The sequence below is a fragment of the Choloepus didactylus genome, chromosome 23 (genome assembly GCF_015220235.1).
Source record: "Choloepus didactylus isolate mChoDid1 chromosome 23, mChoDid1.pri, whole genome shotgun sequence".
Lineage (NCBI taxonomy): Eukaryota > Metazoa > Chordata > Mammalia > Pilosa > Megalonychidae > Choloepus > Choloepus didactylus.
Window position 1 is genome coordinate 9,691,192 of NC_051329.1, and position 19,644 is coordinate 9,710,835.

The window sequence follows — 19,644 nt, forward strand, 5'->3', positions numbered from 1 at the left end:
AGAGGAAGAGGGAAAAAGATTTCAACAAAATTAATAAAGGGATTACAGATCCTAATAAAGGTGTCTTGATATCAGAGAAGCCATGTGCTTGCTATATAAAACTTTATACCCCCAACAACATACAGAAAACAAAAACTGCACCATGTTTGTACCAATTCTGCTACAGTCTAAGTTTCCCTTACGGATTAATAATCTACAACAAAACACTTCACAACTGCGTCCCTTTCCACATTTCCCTGAACTGGAAATATCCCAGATGTTAAACTACTTCTTAAAATTCCCGGTAAAATAACCCTTAAGAATAATCTTAACCATTTTCTTGGCTGTACCAAAACAGCTGGACTCGGTAAGAAGGCAGAGGCACTGAGATACACATTTTTTTTCTCATTCCCAGTTAGCTGCATTTGAAGTCTGATTTCAGTGGGAGAGATGAGCGCAGTTTTCAAGAGGGCCACATGTCGGATATCAGGTGTTTTTTTTTTATTTTCTTAAAAAAAATTAAGACACTGAAATTTGGCTTTTCTTTTCTTTTCTTTTTTTCTTTTTCTTTTTTTTTGCCCCAATACCATGTGTCAGATTGTTTCTTCACCAAATACTCAGCCACCTATGGGATGTTGTGCAAATGTAGACTCTACCAACAACCCAGAAATACTCCCTGGCTGCAAACTGCACTTGCATATCTCTTACACCTGTTTTCCAGGTTTCCTGATTCACCTATTACTGACTGCTGTGGCTTTGGGCCCTTTTACTTCCTCATAAAACACCTTCTTGGAACTTTAATTTCCATGATTTTTAAAAAATCCTCCCCAAGAGCCCCCACCTCATCTTTACAGCCCCTCTGCCCTAATCCCATCCCATGGAACGTCACCACATCTGTCGTCTAGGTTTATTTTAGTACATTTTTTGTTAATTCATTCTGTGTAGTCTAAACTTCTAGGCAAGTGGTTATTTCTTGAAGCCACTTTTTCCTGTTCTTGTGGGTACAGCCCCATCTTGTATCTGTAGCCAGAAGTTAGAAACTCTTCATGCATTCATTCATTCATTGCACAAACTGCAAGTGCCTGCTGTGTGTCTGGGCATGGTACTTGGTTTGGGCGTACAAATGCAAGGAGGAGCAGACAGATGTGGTAATGCACAGGTGCTATGATGGGCATCTCCAGGAGACAGGGGGAGCTCAAATGAGAAATGTCGGGAAAAAATTCATGGAGGGTGTGATACTGGAGTTAGTCTTGAAGGGCAGATGGTGTATACCAGTCCAAAGTAGATAGGGAAATGGTCATGGCAGGCTGAGGAAGCCGCCAAAGCATCTTGGCCTGAAAGGGAACCCATCGGGTACATGAGGGCTGGAGGGAAGGTGAGAAGGGGCAGGCACAGGAGAGCGGTAGGGCCACTCATGAAGGAGTACACCTGCCTTGCTAAACGGTGTGGACTTGATTTTGGAAGACGCTGGAATACCTCTGAAGGGCTGACATGATGGATTTGCATTTTAGAAAGATCATGCTGGAAGCTGTATAGAGAATTTAGATCTTTATCTGTCCATAAGTGTATTGTGTGAACTTGGCAGGTCACTTAACGTGACTCTTTGTGTCTTTTCTGTTTCTGAGAAGAGAGAATTAGAGAATTAATTTTTAAAATTTTAAACTCTTCTGATACAAGAATCTATTTGATTTTGTGTTACCATTTTAACTATTGTCTGATTTTTTACTATTTTTATTCTTTTTTTTTTTTTTTTTCAGAGAAGAAGAGGTGTCTTGCAGTGGGCCTCTGTCTCAAAAACAAGCAGAATTTTTTCTTTCTCAGCAGGTATTTAATTCTGTAATTTATCGTGAACTTATATTTGCCTGTGGCATTATAAAACGCCTCTCTGGCTGCGTCTTCACTAGTATCGTAGTAACAGTGAGGGGCCCCTTCCTGTTCCATGTGATTTGATTTTTCTTTTAAGGTTATGGTGCAGGTTCATTTAGTGGTGGTAATAACTAGCCTACTTGCAAAACATATGATTTAGAGGACTTGCTTCCCCTCCTCTAACATTTTATTATGGACATTTTCAAACAGAAAGAGCAGTTTGAGAAGTTTTGTGTAGAGAACACCCATACCCCAGTCACCTTGTTGCAACAATTGACATTTTGTGATCTTTACTCTGTCATCCTCTAGCCAGCCATCATTTGATCTTATTTTTTGATACATTCAAAGTAAGTTGAAGACATCAGTACACTTCACCCCAAACAGTTTTTGTTGCTGCTTTTGAGCTATATTTTTTCATGTTCTCACTAAAATAAGCCTAACATTTTTCTCCTGTGTTATTTATTTCCGGCATAGAATTTTGATTTTTTTTGCTCTACTTTTCTAGCTTTCCCTAATTTTGTATTAATTTGCTTCCTGGAGAAAGAGGTAATGTTGAGATTTAGGTAATGATAGAATCACCTCTGCAATTGATTTCAAACAGATTAGAAAACCAGTTAAGAAAATTGCTTAACGTGTAAAGGAAATATCAAGCTTGATCCTCTCCTCACCCTTACATCTCAGTTTATTGCAGGTGTATTAAAGGGTTAAATGAAAATGTTTAAAACTATAATTAGACTAAAAGGAACTGCATAATTGACTTCTGTCTGATCTCTGAATGGGGAAAGACATTCTAAACATAAAAGCTGTGGAAGAAAACATCTAGGAGGAGATATTTGATTTTTCAGTATAAAAATTAAAAACACCTGCATGTCAGAACATGTTCTAACAAAATTAAAAGGCAAACAACAAAATGGGAAAAAGTATTTGCAATAAATATGACAGTCAAAGGGTTAATATATTTTGCTGTAAAAATCTTATTTTCAAAGACTATTTGATGATGAAACAAAGTTTACAATATATTAAGTGAGCAGGGTACTAAGTAAAATTATGTGTCACATTCTAATTTTGTTAAAAATACGTGTATACGTGTATACAGGTATACACACTCGTGTACACATGTATACACACATAGAAAAGATACTGGAATATACACTAGAGTATTAATGTTATTTCTTGGTGGTGGGGTTACAGATAGATTTTGTTTTCTTTTATATGCTTTTATGTATTTTTGGAATTTTCTACACTGATATAATGAATTTAAAACTGCATTAGAAATTATTAGTTCTCACAAGAAAAACTTGTCCAGGTAAAATTCTAGTAAAGTGTCTATAAACCAGTTAAGTACTGTCATTTAATCTGTAACTAGTTTTCTACATATTTTATATAATCTTCGCTGATATCATCCATATAAAACACTTAATTTGGGGTCGGGCAGGCAGTTGGGTGCCATAAAGCCCTTTGCAGATGCTGGAGGTACAAGGTTAATAAAACATAGTCCCTAACTTTGAGGTACTTACAGGCTGGGGGTGAGGTCAGATTGGCAGTTTTAATACAGTGTGATAAGTGCGATAGGGAAGGTAAGTGCAGGGGTCTTGTAAGAGCATTTAGGGACTTAGAGGACCTCTTCTAGTCTAGACGATCATAAAAACAGGTGACTGACGTCCAGGTTGCGACCTGAAGAATGAGCAGAAGTTTGCTAGGCCTGGGAGGAGTGAGTGGATGGGCCGTGGTGGTCAGGAGGCCTGGTGTTTCCAGGCAGAGGACACAGCGTTCTTTGTTTGGGAGGGGACAGGGTATGTGCTGGGGGTTTGACAGTGATTCAGTCTCTAGAGTGAGGAGCAGTGAACTGAGGCTGATGAGAATCGGGGCCAAACTATGAGGGTTTGAACCTCTGCAGAAAAGAAAATAATCAGGTGATATTGTTTGGTATGTATTTCCCTATCTTTATTGACCATTTATTTGTGTACCGACTTGTCATTTTAAATTTCAGGCTTCCTTGTTAAAGAATGATGAGACTAAAGCTCTCACTCCAGCTTCTCTTCAGAAAGAATTGAACAACTTACTGAAATTTAATCCCGATTTTGCTGAAGCGGTGAGTCTGTCCCAGAATTTGTTGCTGAGTTGGAAAGAAAACGACAGGTTTACTTTTTATGTTTGGTCCATTGATGCAGGTTCTTGAAAGAAATCATTTCATTGGCAAGTAAACAACTCAGCCTGGCTTGAAAACACCACCCCTTGGGCCATCGGGGATTTCTGCAGTCTATTGATGTTCTCTCTCATGCCATCGTTTCTCTGATGACGTGAATTTTGGACAGGAGATGATAGAGTAGGCTGATATAAAAAAGTTTTGGGGTTGAAATATCCTTTTCCTTTCTTCTTTCATCGATATTTCTTTTAAGTTTCACTCACTCCATTCCTTACTGTTTTGGTTTATTTTTTAACCCTGAAATCTTTCTTATTAGTACCTGGATTTGATATCTGACTTTATCTACAGGTAGGAATGTATTTGTTTTGCTCCTTAGTAACTAGAATCTGCCCATTTGGAGGGCAGTTTAATTCAGTGATTCAAACAAAATGAAAATAGTTTCAAAATAGAAGATGACTAGTCAGCAAACAAAAGTTTCACTGTGTTTTAACTTGAACAGAAAAATTAATTTTGTAACTTGTATATGAATTCAGGTTTTAAAGTTTTAGTTTTGAACTCATAGTGTTCCTTAATACCTGCAATGAGTCCCCGCCGTGCCCCCTCTCAGGGATCAACCATGGGTCCTAATAACCAGTGGTGTAGTGGATATATATTAAGGATAAAACCCCGACACAAATACTGACTGAATTCCCATTTTTCATGTGAAGTCTCCCTCTGAGGGGCCTGTGCCAAACCAGTATATCCTGAACCTGTTTTATTCTGCATTTGGGGAAGAGATAAGTTCAACCATGACCGTCTTGTTAGAAGGCTGTTTGCAGCCAGTGGACTCTCTGCGCTTTCATCACAATGGAGCGTACATGTAAAAGACGTTGATTGTTTCTTATTCTAGCATTATCTCAGCTACTTAAACAACCTCCGGGTCCAAGATGTTTTCAGCTCGACGCATAGCCTTCTTCATTATTTTGACCGCCTGATTCTGACTGGAGCTGAAAGCAAGAGCAATGGGGAGGAGGGCTCTGGCCGCAGCTTGCGATATGCCGCTCTGAACCTGGCTGCCCTGCACTGCCGCTTCGGTCACTGGTAAGTTGAAAGAGTTTTGTCTATGCAGAAACTGAAGAAATTAACCCAAATGTCATTATGTGTTTAAAAAAAGTAGAAGAGGAGGGTAAGAGGGAAGGACGGGAAGGGAAGGAAGGAGAGAGAGATGGCTGGAACCTCTTCAACCTGGACTTGTCAGTAACTTCCAAGAAGGAACCTCCTACCTGAATCGTCTGCCCCCTGGTGTCACTATGTAGGATTACTCTTTAAGTGCACGCCCTCTTTCATTACTTCTAAGAACAGCAGCCATTGAGCTGAAAGGAAATTAGGTCATTAGGCCAGAGATTCCCGAAAGGATTTTTTGGAGTTAATAATAGGGATGCAAAAGCTATTTTCAGCTTTTAAAAAGCCAAAAGGAAGTTGTGTCTTTACTGGATAACAGACTGCTGGACTTACTAACAGTCGTGGTTTTGCTTGTGGTTGAAATTCAATTCAGGCAGCTTAGTGAGATGACTCTGGTTTATTCCATTGCTCAGATATGCTTAGGTTTTTAATGAATAAAAATAGAAAAATTGATCAATTATTACCTAGTAAATAGAGCTAAGTAGTTTAAAACTCAAAACATGGGGACTACTTTGGAAACAATAAAATAATGTGAATAATGGTGCTGAGGTGGTGCCATCACAGGTTCGTCTCTTTACACCTCAAGCTAGTGATCACCGTTAGAAAAGGGTTCGTGATGCAGTAAGCTTGGGCTTCTAGCAGCCTCCCACTCAAACAAGAGTATTGGGTGGACAATAATTTTTAAGTATAGAGCATTGAAGACAAGAATTCTAATTCTATATATATTTACTAAAGGAGCACTTAAGGTAAAAGGAACAGCTTTACAAAGCAAATGTAAATTAATACATGACCAAACCTGGGAACTCTAGCCTCTCCAGTCACAGCGGAATACGAGAAGAGAGCTCCTGTACATTCTTAGCACAGGGTATTTATATTGTAAGTGATAAAGGTTGCATCTTCAATCAAATAAAATTTTCTGGCACTGGCATAGAAGTTTCTTACCTCAACTTCAATCTTAATCATATGAATCACACTTCTTTTTTTTAATATTTAGTAATCAAAAAACTCTTAGTTCAACCTTAATCAAAAAAGCAAGTGTCCCATGGTTTGTACTAAAACTTAAGTGAACTAAGATAAGAGACATATGTATTTCTGGATTAATTGTTAGTCTTAAATTAAAGCAGTACATCATTTTAGCAAGCATATAATTGGTTTAGATTCATAATCTTGTAACTTAATGTGACTTGTATCATAAAGAGCAGGATGGTCTTTCATTGTCTTTGGTTGACAACATTGGGGAGGTTCTTCTTATTACTTTTATATTTTTCTAGCCTTTCTCAGACTCTCCATCATTACTTCTTTTCTCCCTTTCTTTTTGGGCTAGTTTTACCTCCCTATCAGTTATAACTGGCATAGTCTCCAATATAGGACTCGGGTCTGAGTCATGTATTCAGTCATTACAGTGAGGCCTTTCCGTTTCTCATTTTTAGGGATTATTACTTTGGTATTCTTAAGTAAATGTTCAGGTGAATATGCTTCAGTATCGAAGGGTATGACCAGTTCTATCAGAATCAAAAGCATTCCGTGGTATATGAGGACAGCAAGGCCCCTCAGTTTCCTGATGCTTACTGAGTGGGGAAGAATCAGCAGCTTCATTCGCAGATTCCTCGCTAGAGGTACTTTCCCACAACAGTGTGTTAACTGGTAGAGCCTCCCTGGGCCCTGTTGCTTTGTCCTGGTAGAGAGAAGTGTGGTCTCTGCCATAGGCAGCTTTGAATAGTGACCTAGGGTGTATTAATGGCAGTATGGTATCCAAAGGAAAAGAGCTGAGACTTCTGCCCCTTTTGGTATTGGTCAGGCAGCACTTGGGGAATTCCATTAATTTCTGGTTGTCACATTTTAAAAGGGACATTGACAAGCTGGAGCTTGTGGGGGTGACATTCTCCAGGGTGGTGAAAGAATTTAAAGCCATGTCATATAAAGAATGCGGGAAGAGTAGGAGAATGCTGAGCCTGCATTAGCAGTGATTTAGCCAGGACTGTCTTTGCCATCTTCATATAGTTAATGGTCATGTGAAAAGTGCTTTGATTGTGGGAAGAAGACAGGGAGAAGGGCCCAGCCCAGGGCAGTGAGCTTGAATTCTGAACATGAGACCTGGGGAGAAGTTGGAAAACTCAGTCACTCTTCCATAGAGAGCAGGAAGGGGTAGTTTGATGTTTTATGCACAGAATTTGTCTTCCAGTAACTATTTCAAATAATTGCCTCATCTCTTAAAAAAAAGGGTGGGGGGATCTGAGGTTGTTCAAGGGTTTGGCTTCTACAGAAGATCAAGAGCTAGTAAGGGTAAGTGAAAGGACAAAATAGTTCTATCCATTATAAGGAGGATGTTTCCCCACATAGAGCCCTCCAAGACAGATGTCAGTGGATTGTACAGGCCTAGGCCAGGGATACCTTTTGATTGTGTTGTGCTCCAGAATGTTTAAGGCCACTTCAAACTCTGTGATTTTGTGAGATGCCATAGTATCTTTTAATATCCAACTTCTTTTTGTCTGCCCGTTTTTAATAACCTCTTAATCAGGGCCTTCCATTTTTTAAAGTACTCATAAAATTAGCTATGCCATTTGTAACATTTACCAACAACCCGTTTCTGTGTTAAAAACAACTTCTCCTGGAGTTTGGAAATTTGTATGCAGCCTACTACAAAGATCCATATGAGCCCCCCCCGCCCTTTTTTTAAACAGTTTTGTTCACACGATACAATCCATCTTAACCAAATAAACTTTAGATGAACAGAATTTCCTTTGTGTTTATACTACTGTCAGTGGATAGGCGTCTAGTGGGCAGGAAGTACGAATGAGGAAAGGTGAATTTTTGTTGATAAGCTTATTTGTCTACCTCCTGCCACGTCCAGGCCTCTTAGTTTCTGATCCTGGATCTCTGGGCCTGTGTCAGTCTTTGTCACTTAGCTAACAGGAATTGTGGAAAATTCTTCAGAACCTTTGTGGTTGTTTATTGACCATCAACTGTGTACTGGACCCTGTTCTAGCTGCTGGGGATAAAACAGGGAACAAAGAAAAATTTCCTGTTCTCATGGATCTTATATTCTAGGTGGGGAGAGAGACGGTAAGTAAAACTAAATATAATTATAGCATGTCAGGTAGGAATAGGTCAGGATAAGGGGTTGCAGAGTGATGGTGGGAGTGCTGCTTTTGTTCATAAGGAACACTTCCTCCAGCTGTATGCACAGATCTCTCATGCTCTCAATTCCTTTACATCTCTGTTCAGATCTTACTGTCAGGGAGGGCTGACCTGCTGCTTTAATGTTTAGGCAGATTTGTGCAGGTGGGGAGGGAGTGATCTTTGTGTGCATCTGGAGAGTGTTCAGGGAGGGGAGAACAGCACGTGCAAAGGCCCTGAGGCAGGAGTTTACTTGGCGAGTTTGAGGTGGTTGGAGTGCTGGAAATAAGGAGTAGGGGAGAATGAAATCAGAGAGGTGGCTTGGATTGGAGCACTTAAGGTCCCCTAGGCCTATCACTGTGAGTGACATAGGAAGCCATTGTTTAGAGGATGTGACCTTTCTGCCCTGGCATTGTGAAAACGGTGGACAGCCGGTGCATTTCAGATATTACAACCAGTTTGCCTCTTGCTCTTTTACTGAAAATTTTTATCATTGGATTTTCTGATTAACAGTGATGGAAAACCAGAAGATCCCTCAAGGATTTACCTGACTTTCTTGATGTAATTCACCCTTTCCTCCTACCTGGGAAAAATAGTCTCTATTTAGTCCTGTTTCAGCATATAATCTATAGTTCTCCTGGAAGCCTTTTCCTAAACATAACATTATTTGGTCATCAGATGTTTAATAAAGTTAATTCAACAGTGTTTATTGAGCCTGTATGTGAAGATGTGCTTCCTGCCCTCACGTAGCTTACACCCAGGTGCACTACATCATGCTCAACTCTAAAAGGGATTCAAAAGAAATTTAAAATAGGTAAAAAGGTATCTGGTTTCTTTATATGAACAGTTATTGAGAAACAATTCAGCTCTCTACAATTAAAATTACTCATGCTAGTGTTGGAGGAAAATTCTTTATGTAAGTTTTTCCTTTAATAAGGAGCACCCACAGAATTTCTGATCCTATTTTGAGATCCTCAGTGAACCAACACTTCCAGAACTTTTATTATGTGACTTTGCACTGGGAAACACATAGTTTAAGACATGGCCCATATGCTCTACAGGTTTATAAACTAGTTGAAGAAATAAAATTAACACAGATTAAATAGAGGGTGACACACAGTAGTAATTAATTAGGCACTGAAAAATGCAGTACATAGTATTGCTGTGAAAGTTTTCTAAAGTGAGCTCAGCGGGGCTGGGAATAGTGGGTTGGATTTCCAGAGAAATTGAGAGCTTGTGGGAGACATTCCAGATGGAGGGGAGCCATATAAACAGGGGGGAAAAAAAATCTCACAAGTGGGAATTCTCAAAATGGTTTTTTAAACTGGTTTTGAAAAAATTATAAAAGTAACATGTAGATGGTAAGAAAAATTCAAATAGTGCAAAATGGAAATGCAAAAGGGAATGCAATGAGAAGTAGAAATTGTGTCCTCTCCTTTCCCTTCTCCTCAGTAGTGAAAATCCAAAACAAAAACCTTGGCTAAGATAAAGCAAAGCTGTTCCTTCATTCCTTCATGCCCCTTAATTCCATTCCTTCATGCCAGTCCTCCATGCCCATAGAAATCTGCCTTTGAAGGATCCATCTTGCATCTGCATTGCTCTGGTTTCCTGCTTCTGGGGGAGGGGAGTGTCCCTGCAGAGTAAACCCATAAAGAGTGACAACTTCCAGCTCAGAGGTCTGCTCCTGGTTGAATTGTGTGCAGATGACTTCCTGCTAGCTGCTTGTGCGTGTTTGTGATTGTTAATGGATGTTCATGTTCAGTCTGTCATCAGTCAACAGGCAGAGCTCGCCCTGCAGGAGGCAATTAGGATCGCCCAGGAGTCCAACGACCACGTGTGTCTCCAGCACTGCTTGGTGAGGCTGCCCTTGTGCCTGGGAGTTTTGCTTTGGGAGGGTCCATTTTAATTGGGATGTTTTGCATGTGGAACAAAGTCCTTGGCAGTGAAGGGAGACCAGCTAGGTGGTCCTGGGAATTTAGGAAAGGCAACCTGTATTTATTTACCTTTCTTAATTCATGGCTTCTATTCTTTGAGGTCATTTCTTGTCTACAAATTTTAATGTAACTGGCCTTGCAAAAAAGTAAACCTTTAACCTCCTGATTTAACATTGGCATTAACAGAATGGTATAGGCTACACCTGGTGTTCTAGTTTGCTAATGCTGCCAGGATACAAAATACCAGAAATGGACTGGCTTTTATAAAGGAGGTTTATTTGTTTACATAGTCACAGTCTTAAGGCCATAAAGTGTCCATCAACAAAGGTGCCTTCACTGGAAAAAGGCCATTGGCACCCAGAAAACCTGTTAGCTGGGAAGGCACGTGTCTGGCATCTGCTTGCTTCCAGGTTGCGTTTCAAAATGGTGTTCTCCAAAATGTCTGCATCAGCTTCCAACGGCCGTCTTCAAAATGTCTGTCTCATCTCCAGCTCCCTCTGAGCTCCTTCTGTCTGAGCTTGTATAGTGCTCCAGTAAACTAAACAAGGCCCTTGCTGGATGGGTGGGGCCATACCTCCATGGAAATTATCCAGTCGGAGTCATCACCTACAGTTGGGTGGGTCACATCTCTATGGACACTGAACCTATAGGTTCCAACCCAGTCCACACTAATACATCTTCCCCACAAGAATGCATTAAAGAATATGGCTTTTTCTGGGGGTCATAAATATACAAACCGGCACACGTAACTGGGTGAGACGCCCTGTCAAAGCATAAGCCCCAAATAGGAGGAGAACACGGAACTCACTTAACAATCATCTAGGAATCTCAGCTTTTCAATTAAAGGCCATTTTTACTTTATGCTTTTTTTCTGGAACAGTTGCCACTCACTGCTGTCAGTGGTGAAACAATCAATCGCTTGTTTATTTCAGCTTTCACTTAGGTTCATAATTCCTGAGAGTATTTTAGAGGATTTATTTTATCTCTTAACATTAAAAAATTAAAAACATTAAAAAATTTCTCATTTTTGCCATTTTTAAGTATACACTTCAGTGGTATTGATTATATTCCCAATGTTGTGCTACCATTGCCACCATCACCAAGACGTTTTCACGACCCCAAACAGAAACCCTGTTCCTATTGCACAGACTCTGTCCCTTGGTAGTTCTTAATTCTTATGTCCACATTGATTTTTCAGATGAACATTAGCTTTCCTCACTGTCATGATTTATTTTGATGATTTCTCTTACCAGAGCTGGCTTTATGTGCTGGGGCAGAAGAGGGCTGATAGCTATGTTCTGCTGGAGCATTCTGTGAAGAAAGCAGTACATTTTGGGTTACCGGTAAGACTCCCCTTTCTGTGAGATTGGTTAAAGAAATGGTTTTTAAAAAACGCCTTTGTCTCTCTTTTCACTCAATTTTGGAATAAGTCAATAATACAGATTTAGAGTAGGTATTTCAAGGTGTGGCTTTATTCTTGCTAGTTTCATATGGCCTTAATTATTAATCAAACCACTGAATTCTGTTTGATAGATTCATCCCCCTTCCTTTATCCTGTTAACATCTGCAGAAGTTCCACTTATCAGTTTGACAAGAGATGTTTGTGTAGTTTATTGATCTACATTAGCTTAGCACATATTCACTTAGAAAAATTTTAGGTAAGACGTTTTTTTAAACCATGGTTTGGCAAACTGCAGCCTATGGGGCAATTCTGGTTTTCTGCCTGCCTCTTTATGCTGTGTGGCCCTCAAGCTCAGAGTGTTTTTTACATTTTTATATGGTTGGGAAAAAAGAAAAGAAGAAGATGTGACAGAGACTTAATATGGCTTGCAAAGCCTAAATTATTTATTGTCTGGCCCTTTACAGAAAAAGATTGCCCATCCCTGTTATAAACTATGAACAAAACCTGGGAACAGAAAACCTGATGGGCAGGCCTGTCATTTCTCACTTTGAATGATAGGAAAGGGCCTAAATTATAGTCCTCAATGACTAAACCTTTGAAACATATGCTGAGGGGTATTGAAAAGGCCTTGCCCACATTTGAAGGAGTAATAGCTGTTAGAATCTAGGTTACTCTTGCATAAAGCACCTTCTTCTGTCCCAAAAACATCTAAAAAACTGGACCACAGGCAGGGGGCTGTTTAAGCATTCTATCTCATAAAGTTTGCTACAAAGTCCGGAAAATTGAAAGTAACCGTGAGTAATAATTTAACATGTATACTTTTTAAATAAGGGGGGAAGTCTGTAGATTGTCCATTTGACTCACTTCTGGGAAAGGAAACTTAGATGTACAGAATTGATTATAATGACAAAAGCAGGTGGCTTCTTGAAATTAATGACAGACTGCTTAAGTACAGTTATTGTTATACATTTAAGCTGACTTCTTTTCATTGAGGTTTCGTTCTTGAAAATTATACCAGAAGTTAATGAAAAGATCATTTGTTGCTCATAGTAGGCATCATTTTTTTTTTTATCTCCTTTATATGTCCAGCACTGTGTGTACCCTTATTATTTCATTTCATCCTTACAACAATTCTTCGTGGTGGGTTTGATCCCCATTTTATAGATGAGGAAGGTGAGGCTTGGCTAGGAAGCTGAATGAATGGCCCCATGTCGCACAGGAAGTGGCAGAGGCAGCAGTTAAGTCCAGGCCTGACTAGATCCAAAGCCCTGGCTCTTTCCAGCATGTGTAACATCAGCCTCTCATTCAGCCCCAGCTTTTCAGGAACATATCTCAGATTAAAGCCGGGGATCAGGCTGCGGCTGTTTTCTGCATACAATGGTGCCGTCACTGTGCCCATGCTGAAATGTGAAGTAGGCCAAATTTATGAAGAGCAAAAAAATATCAGTGATGTAATCTCTCTGTTGGATTGTGGGTCTGTCCCCCTAGTACCTGGCCTCCCTGGGAATACAGTCCCTAGTTCAGCAGAGAGCTTTTGCTGGGAAGACAGCACACAAACTGATGGATGCCCTGAAGGACTCCGACCTCCTGCACTGGAAGCACAGCCTGTCAGAGCTCATCGACATCAGCATCGCCCAGAAGACGGCCATCTGGAGGCTGTACGGCCGCAGGTGGGTCTTCCAACAGGGCAGTGGGCTACAAGGCCGGGAGTCCTCTCACAGCGAAGCAGAAGCTAGTAAACTGGGTCTAAGGGCCAAATGCATAAATGCTCCCCTCCTACACACATCCTTTGATGGAAGTTCATGCAGAGGATTAAATAAAATATAGTTTAAAAACTAGTTTTGTGTCTTGCCCAGACTGCCTCGTTCTCCCCGTGTGCCTTCTTATTTACTCCTCTCCACTGCTCTGTGAGGTGCCTGGTGGACTATCTGTATTATAGGGTGACTAACTGAGGTTAGACACATCTGATCAGCCCAAGATCATAACTGTATTAACAAGGGACAGAGCCAGGACTCAAAGCCAAGTCATCTGACTCCAAGTTCCCGAGTCTGTGCTTTGAGGAAAAAAAAACCCTCATCTTGTTTGCTGGACACATGCTCTGTATCGCCCCCAAACCCCAAATCTGTGGTGTAAAAGAAGTTGCATCCCTGTTAACCCGGTGTTTTCTCTGGCATATCTCCAGCCTTGTGATTGCTTTTCCATTTAGCTTCCTTTAGCTTGGAAATAACCTTCTGAAGCAGATTTTAAATTCTTGGGCCCTGTCCCTGCTTCACCTCCCACCTAGCCAATTTGCTATTTCTAGGAATTCAATAATAAAAGGAAGTGCTTGTTTTACCAGCCTTGTTTTTGTGCTTCTGATTTTGGCACGGTGTGGTCTGAAACAGCTGTGGGTGCTGGCAGCTGCTCACATTGCTAGATCAGCTGGTGCCAGGATGGCGTTGGGTCTGAATTTACCCGTGAAACCTAATTGACATGCTGTGACCACATGGACTTCTGGGGGTGGGTGGAGGGTGGGATGGGGCTTGGGCCTCGGAGCTCCCATTTGTGCCATAGATACTGCATTTCTTTTGAGGCCACACGTCAGGAGAGTGGGCATTGGCAGGTCACTGTTCGCACAGAGCCGGAGCCTGGAGAGGGGCTCAACTTCCTTCCGTTTCTACTCTGCTTGCTGGGCAAAGGTCAGTCCTGTCCCTTCTCCTCCCGCAGCACCATGGCCCTTCAGCAAGCCCAGATGCTGCTGAGTATGAACAGCCTGGAGTCGGTGAACGCGGGCGTGCAGCAGAACAACACAGAGTCGTTTGCTGTCGCACTCTGCCACCTCGCAGAGCTCCACGCAGAGCAGGTAGGCAGCTGGCCGAGCCCCCGTGCCCCTGGACAGTGGAGGCTCTGCCATTGTTTTCTCTGGTGCTTGCCCCTTGTGTCTTGGACAGGTTGGGTTGGGTGGACATGGCTGCAAGAATGAAATCCCACCCGCGGAAATGGACTGAGTATGGGGTCTGCAAGGCCCTTTTTTGGCATCAGTGAAGAGAATAAGAGAGTTGGCCACTGCCATGTAACAAATGGAACAAAAAAAGTCTTCCAGATTGAGGTGGTTGAGGTGTGTGTATGTTACAGGGGTGGGAGAGCATAAGAAAAGCCCAGCTAATGTAGTGGCCAGCATTTGCTGTACATTTGTTTTGTGCCAGGCCCTGTGTTCAGTGTTTCACATGCGTTACCTTACTGACTCCTTATGGTCGCCCTGTGAGGTTAGTTTTATTAAAATTTCACAGAACAAAATACTGAGTTCCAGGGAGGCAAGTCTTCTGCCCACAGCCAGTGAACATCAGAGGCAGAGCTTCAGTCCAAACCTGGGTGACTCCAAACAAGGGCGGTGGGAATTGGACATAACCTTGGCTTACAGCCTCATTTATTTTCCATGATTCTGTTTAGAGGGGACTGATGAAAGGGTTTCTTGAACTTCTCTAAGCTTTCTCTCCCCATTACTCAAAAAGATCATCTTTCATGGGAAAGGCCCTCTATCTACTAAACACTGCCTTGAGTTAAGTTTCCTCCATCCTATTACTTTTCTTCACCTTTTTACCATATTCATTATTGTTAGCTTGCATCATAACACTCAGTTTTCCCTAACTTGCAGCCTAAAGATCTTTGGGTGGTTTCCACTCCTTTTAGAAGTCTACAAATACTTCCCTCTATTAAGCAAACTCTACAACTTTACAATCCTTTAAATAGCTGTATAAAACGGTGTAGAAGGATGTGGACTATGAGATGAGTTATGGCTGATGATTTCCAGATGTGATTTTATCAGCTGCTCTCTTCCTGCGCCTGGGAAGGATCGCCCAAGCTTTCTAACATCAAAACATCGGACCAGCTGGGACTTGCTGTTTGCTTTCCTCCAGGAATGTTGCGTGTGGCTCACCACACCCCCTCCCCCCCTCTTGTTAATGGCACTGGAACAGCTTTAATGTGGCGTGTCTTCCTTTCCTAGTGCCATGGCTGAGTGGAGCAGTTTGGGAAATACATCAATGAATGTTTCTAGTTTTAGAATCAACCATTATTTTTATATAACATAAAACTTGCCATTTGAGCCATTTTTAAGCATGGCAACTCAGTGGCATTAATTAACATTGATAATATTGTATCACCGTCATCACCACCATCCATTACTAAAACATTTTTTCACTCCAGACAGAAACTCTGTGCCCCTTAACCTCTAATCTACTTTTCCTCTAAGAATTTGCTTATTCTAGATAGTTCATATAAGTGGAATCATATAATATCTGTTTCATTTATTTTATTCAACATGATGTCTTCAAGGTTCATCCCCATGGCATGTAACAGAACTTCATTCCTTTTTATGGCTGAATAATATTCCATTGCATAGATAGACCACATTTTGTCCGTTTATTAGTTGATGGACACTTGGGCTGTTTCCACCTTTTGGCTGTTGTGAATAATGCTGCTGTGAACATTGATGTATACTTATCTCATTAAGTCCCTCTTTTCAGTTCCTTTGGGTATTATATAGATCAATTTTTAATTTTACAAGTTAGATCTGCACCTGTGAAATTCAGGTTGGACAACTGTGAAAATGCAGCTTCATCCTGAGTCTTCATTTGCTCTTTTTTCCTTTGTGTGTATTTAGAATTGGGTTCTGAAACTGATTTCCAAGAAAAGTGGATACTGTGCTTTGTTTTATGGTCTGCCAGATTTGGGCTTGGTGTTGCCTATAAGAAGTTAGGGGGTTCTGAGCCACTGTTTCTCAGCTTCCTCCTGCCACTCAGAGGGTAGAGTAAAGTCTTCCTCTAAGCCAGCCACCTCTTTTTGCTCTTTAATTCTGGTTCATCTTATGTCATTCCTCTTCTTGCTTTAGGAATGGTGGGGTCAAGATGGGAATGTGTTGGGGATACTGCACTGGGGGCGCTGTTCATTCTACTTGGCCTGAAGGTGTGACAAGCCACCTATAGCCACTCTCTCAGCTCTCTGGGACACTCATGAAATAATTGGCATGACTGACTAGTTTAAAGCAAAATGAAAATAAAGAGATTAATCATGATCTTTCATTGTGATTCAATGCAATTTTCATTTACTCACTTTGAATAAAAGTTCACTTGAGGTCTAACTGAACTGTATAGACAGAAGACGGGTTCCCTAATCAAAGTATGGGAACAAATTGGAGATCATTAAGATAAAGATAAACCTCCCAGCAATATAAAAATGTAAAAAAGGCATGAACCAAGTATTCACAGGAAAAGTATAAGTGGCCAATAAGCATGAATCTTTCATGCTAGTCAATCAAAGAAATTCCAGTTGAAGCAGGGAATTAGCAGTCCCACCAATCAAAAAGGATAAAATGCTCAGTCCTGGGGGAGGAAAAGGCTGTAGAGTTCTGGTGTGGAAGTACTTCCACGGGGCAAGTTAGGAATATGCGTCCAAGGACTTAGAATACTTATCATTTGGCTCAACACTTCTTCTCGGGTTTTATCTTCAGGAAATCATTGGACAAGTATGCAAAAAGGGATGCACCAGGATATTCATTGTGGCATTTTTTAAAAGGAGAAAAATTGGAAACAACCCAGATAACCAAAGCTAGGACGTTATTTGGGTGTGCTGTAATTTATTTACCTCCTCATGTAGTATAATGATATAGATTTGCGTTTATTAACACTGGAAGGATTCATTCATTCAAAAAATATTTACTGAGTGTCTGCCGTGTGGTAGGCAGTGTTATAGGCCGTTTGCAAAAATAGTATGTATAGCTGTTTTGGGAATATTTATATATTTTTTATGTATGTGTGCATTAAAAAGTCTAGAGGGAGAGATGATTAAAACGTTAACTGTGATTTTCTTTTATCAGATTAAAAGTAATTTGTCTTGTCTTTTTTTTACATGTATTTTCTTCACATGTATTATTTGCATTATTTTGTAAGTTTCTTCTAGAGTGAGCATGTATTATATATGTAATTTTAAAAAGTTCAAAAAAATTGTATTTCTGGATTTTTCTTTTTCAATAAAGGAAAAAAAAATTATACTCAACCCTAAAAAGAGTAGCCTCTTGAAATATGATACTCTGTGCCTATTTTTTTTTTTTTCCAAGTTTCTGCACCAAGAACAGGTGAATCACGTCAGCATCCTTGTGTGTGGTGCAGCCAGTTTTAAAAAAAATTGTGGAAACATATATGCTGTAATATTTGCCATTTTAACCATTTTTAAATGTACAATACGGTGGCATTAATTACATTCACAGTGTTGTGCTACCATCACCACCATGCATTACCAAATCTTTTTTATCACCCAAAACAGAAACTCTGCACCCATTGAGGAATCACTCCCCAATCCCCCTAACCCCAGCCCCTGGTAGCCTCTCGTCTACTTTCTGTCTCTAAGAATTTGCATATTCTAGATATTTTATAAAAGTAGAATCATATATCTATCTTTTTGTGCCTGGTTTCCTTCACTCTGCATAATGTTTTCAAGGTTTATCCACGTCGCAGCATGTATCAGAACTTCATCCCTTTTTAAGGCTGAATAATACTCTGTTGTACAGAAATGCCACCTCCTGTTTAACTGGTCATCTGTCAGTGGACTTGGGTTGTCAGCCATGCGGTTTTGACACAGGGGTGCTAATCAAATGGTGTCCCTCTCTTTTAGGGCTGTTTTGCTGCAGCTTCTGAAGTGTTAAAGCACTTGAAGGAACGATTCCCACCCAGCAGTCAGCATGCCCAGGTAACCTGCCTTTTGCATGGCATGAGATTTACTTCTGAAAAGACTGTTTCCACTGTATTGTCACACCAACAACAAGATATTTTAGAGTCTTCCTTCAATTTCTCGTGTCTTGGTTCCTTTTTTTGCAACATCTGTGCATTGAGGTCAACATGAGAGGGTGAGAGACTGTGAGTAAGCTGTTGTTCAGGTATGAAAGCTGAGAAATAAGTTCTGAGGAAAGATTTAAAGTAGAGTACTTTTTTTCCCTTGCCTTCATAGCTTTAAGTTAGAATCTCTAATATCTTTTAATTGTATGAGAATATGAAAAGAAATCATCAATATCCTTGGGTAGATCAAGAATTATGTCTCAGTTTTGTTCTGTCTCTCACTTGGCAATTCTAATCTTTGCCTCTCAAAATTGAATAACTTTTTGGGAATTATCCTACCCAGAGAGAATGAACTTTATAATGCAGTCCAAGACCCTCTCTTCCTTGTTGCACTAGTTTCCATTTCTGATGGTGCTCAGAAAGCTGTTTCAAGAGGTCCCTTTTTCTACCTTTCCTTACCAAGTTTAGTCTTCAGTGGGTTAGGGAATTTGAACTTATAAGAGCCGCCCAGCCTGGGAATCTCCTGATGCTGGTCTTGAGGCTGTCATTGAATATGGCGTGAGAGCCCCTCGCGTGGGAAGCTGTGCCGGGACCTCATTCCGCCATTCAGCAGGCTGTGATCTGGATTCAAAGTTTCCAGACAGGAAGGTGGCCAGCAGACGAACGGGATGATAGAAAACAAACCCAGGGAGGCTGTGGGAAGGAAGAGTCCCTGGTGGCTCTGTGGTAGTGCTAATGTGGTGGGGTAGTTTTGGTTACAGTTCCAAATGTTTTTAAAAAGGGGGCACAGTAAAAAAAAGAAAATGACTCATTTTATTCACAGTTCAGAGAAGAAACATTCATGCCAATAAATATATGGCACAATGCACAACCTGACTGGTAATCAGAGAAATGCAAATTAAAACCTTAATGAGGTATTTCAGATTCATCAGATTGATAGTGACACCACGTGCTGGCGAGGAGGAACAGTGGGTTCTGTCACAGCTATTGGTGGGGAGTGGAAACTTGCAGAACCCATTTGAAGAACAAGTGAGCTGTGTATTAAAGTTGGAGATGCATATGCTCCCCCAACCCAGCAATTCCACTGGTGGCTAGATAACGCAGTCTATATACCCATGCACAAGGAGAGCTGTGTGAGTATTGATTGCAATGTTGTCCGTAAGAGTGAAAAATCAGGTCCTACCTCAATACCCATAGACATGAGAATAGAGAAATTGCCTCTTATTCATA

General features: G+C 40.7%; 1 protein-coding gene across 1 annotated transcript in view; it reads left to right on the forward strand.

Annotated features, from left to right (window-relative positions):
• Nucleotides 1-19,644, forward strand: part of ANAPC5 (anaphase promoting complex subunit 5) — a 50,788-nt gene that overhangs the window by 9,294 nt on the left and 21,850 nt on the right. The window contains exons 5-12 of the mRNA XM_037817237.1: nucleotides 1,737-1,803; nucleotides 3,836-3,937; nucleotides 4,881-5,071; nucleotides 10,043-10,124; nucleotides 11,457-11,546; nucleotides 13,094-13,275; nucleotides 14,312-14,447; nucleotides 18,254-18,328. Coding sequence (XP_037673165.1) covers nucleotides 1,737-1,803; nucleotides 3,836-3,937; nucleotides 4,881-5,071; nucleotides 10,043-10,124; nucleotides 11,457-11,546; nucleotides 13,094-13,275; nucleotides 14,312-14,447; nucleotides 18,254-18,328 — 925 coding nt within the window. The remainder of the gene's footprint in view (nucleotides 1-1,736; nucleotides 1,804-3,835; nucleotides 3,938-4,880; nucleotides 5,072-10,042; nucleotides 10,125-11,456; nucleotides 11,547-13,093; nucleotides 13,276-14,311; nucleotides 14,448-18,253; nucleotides 18,329-19,644) is intronic.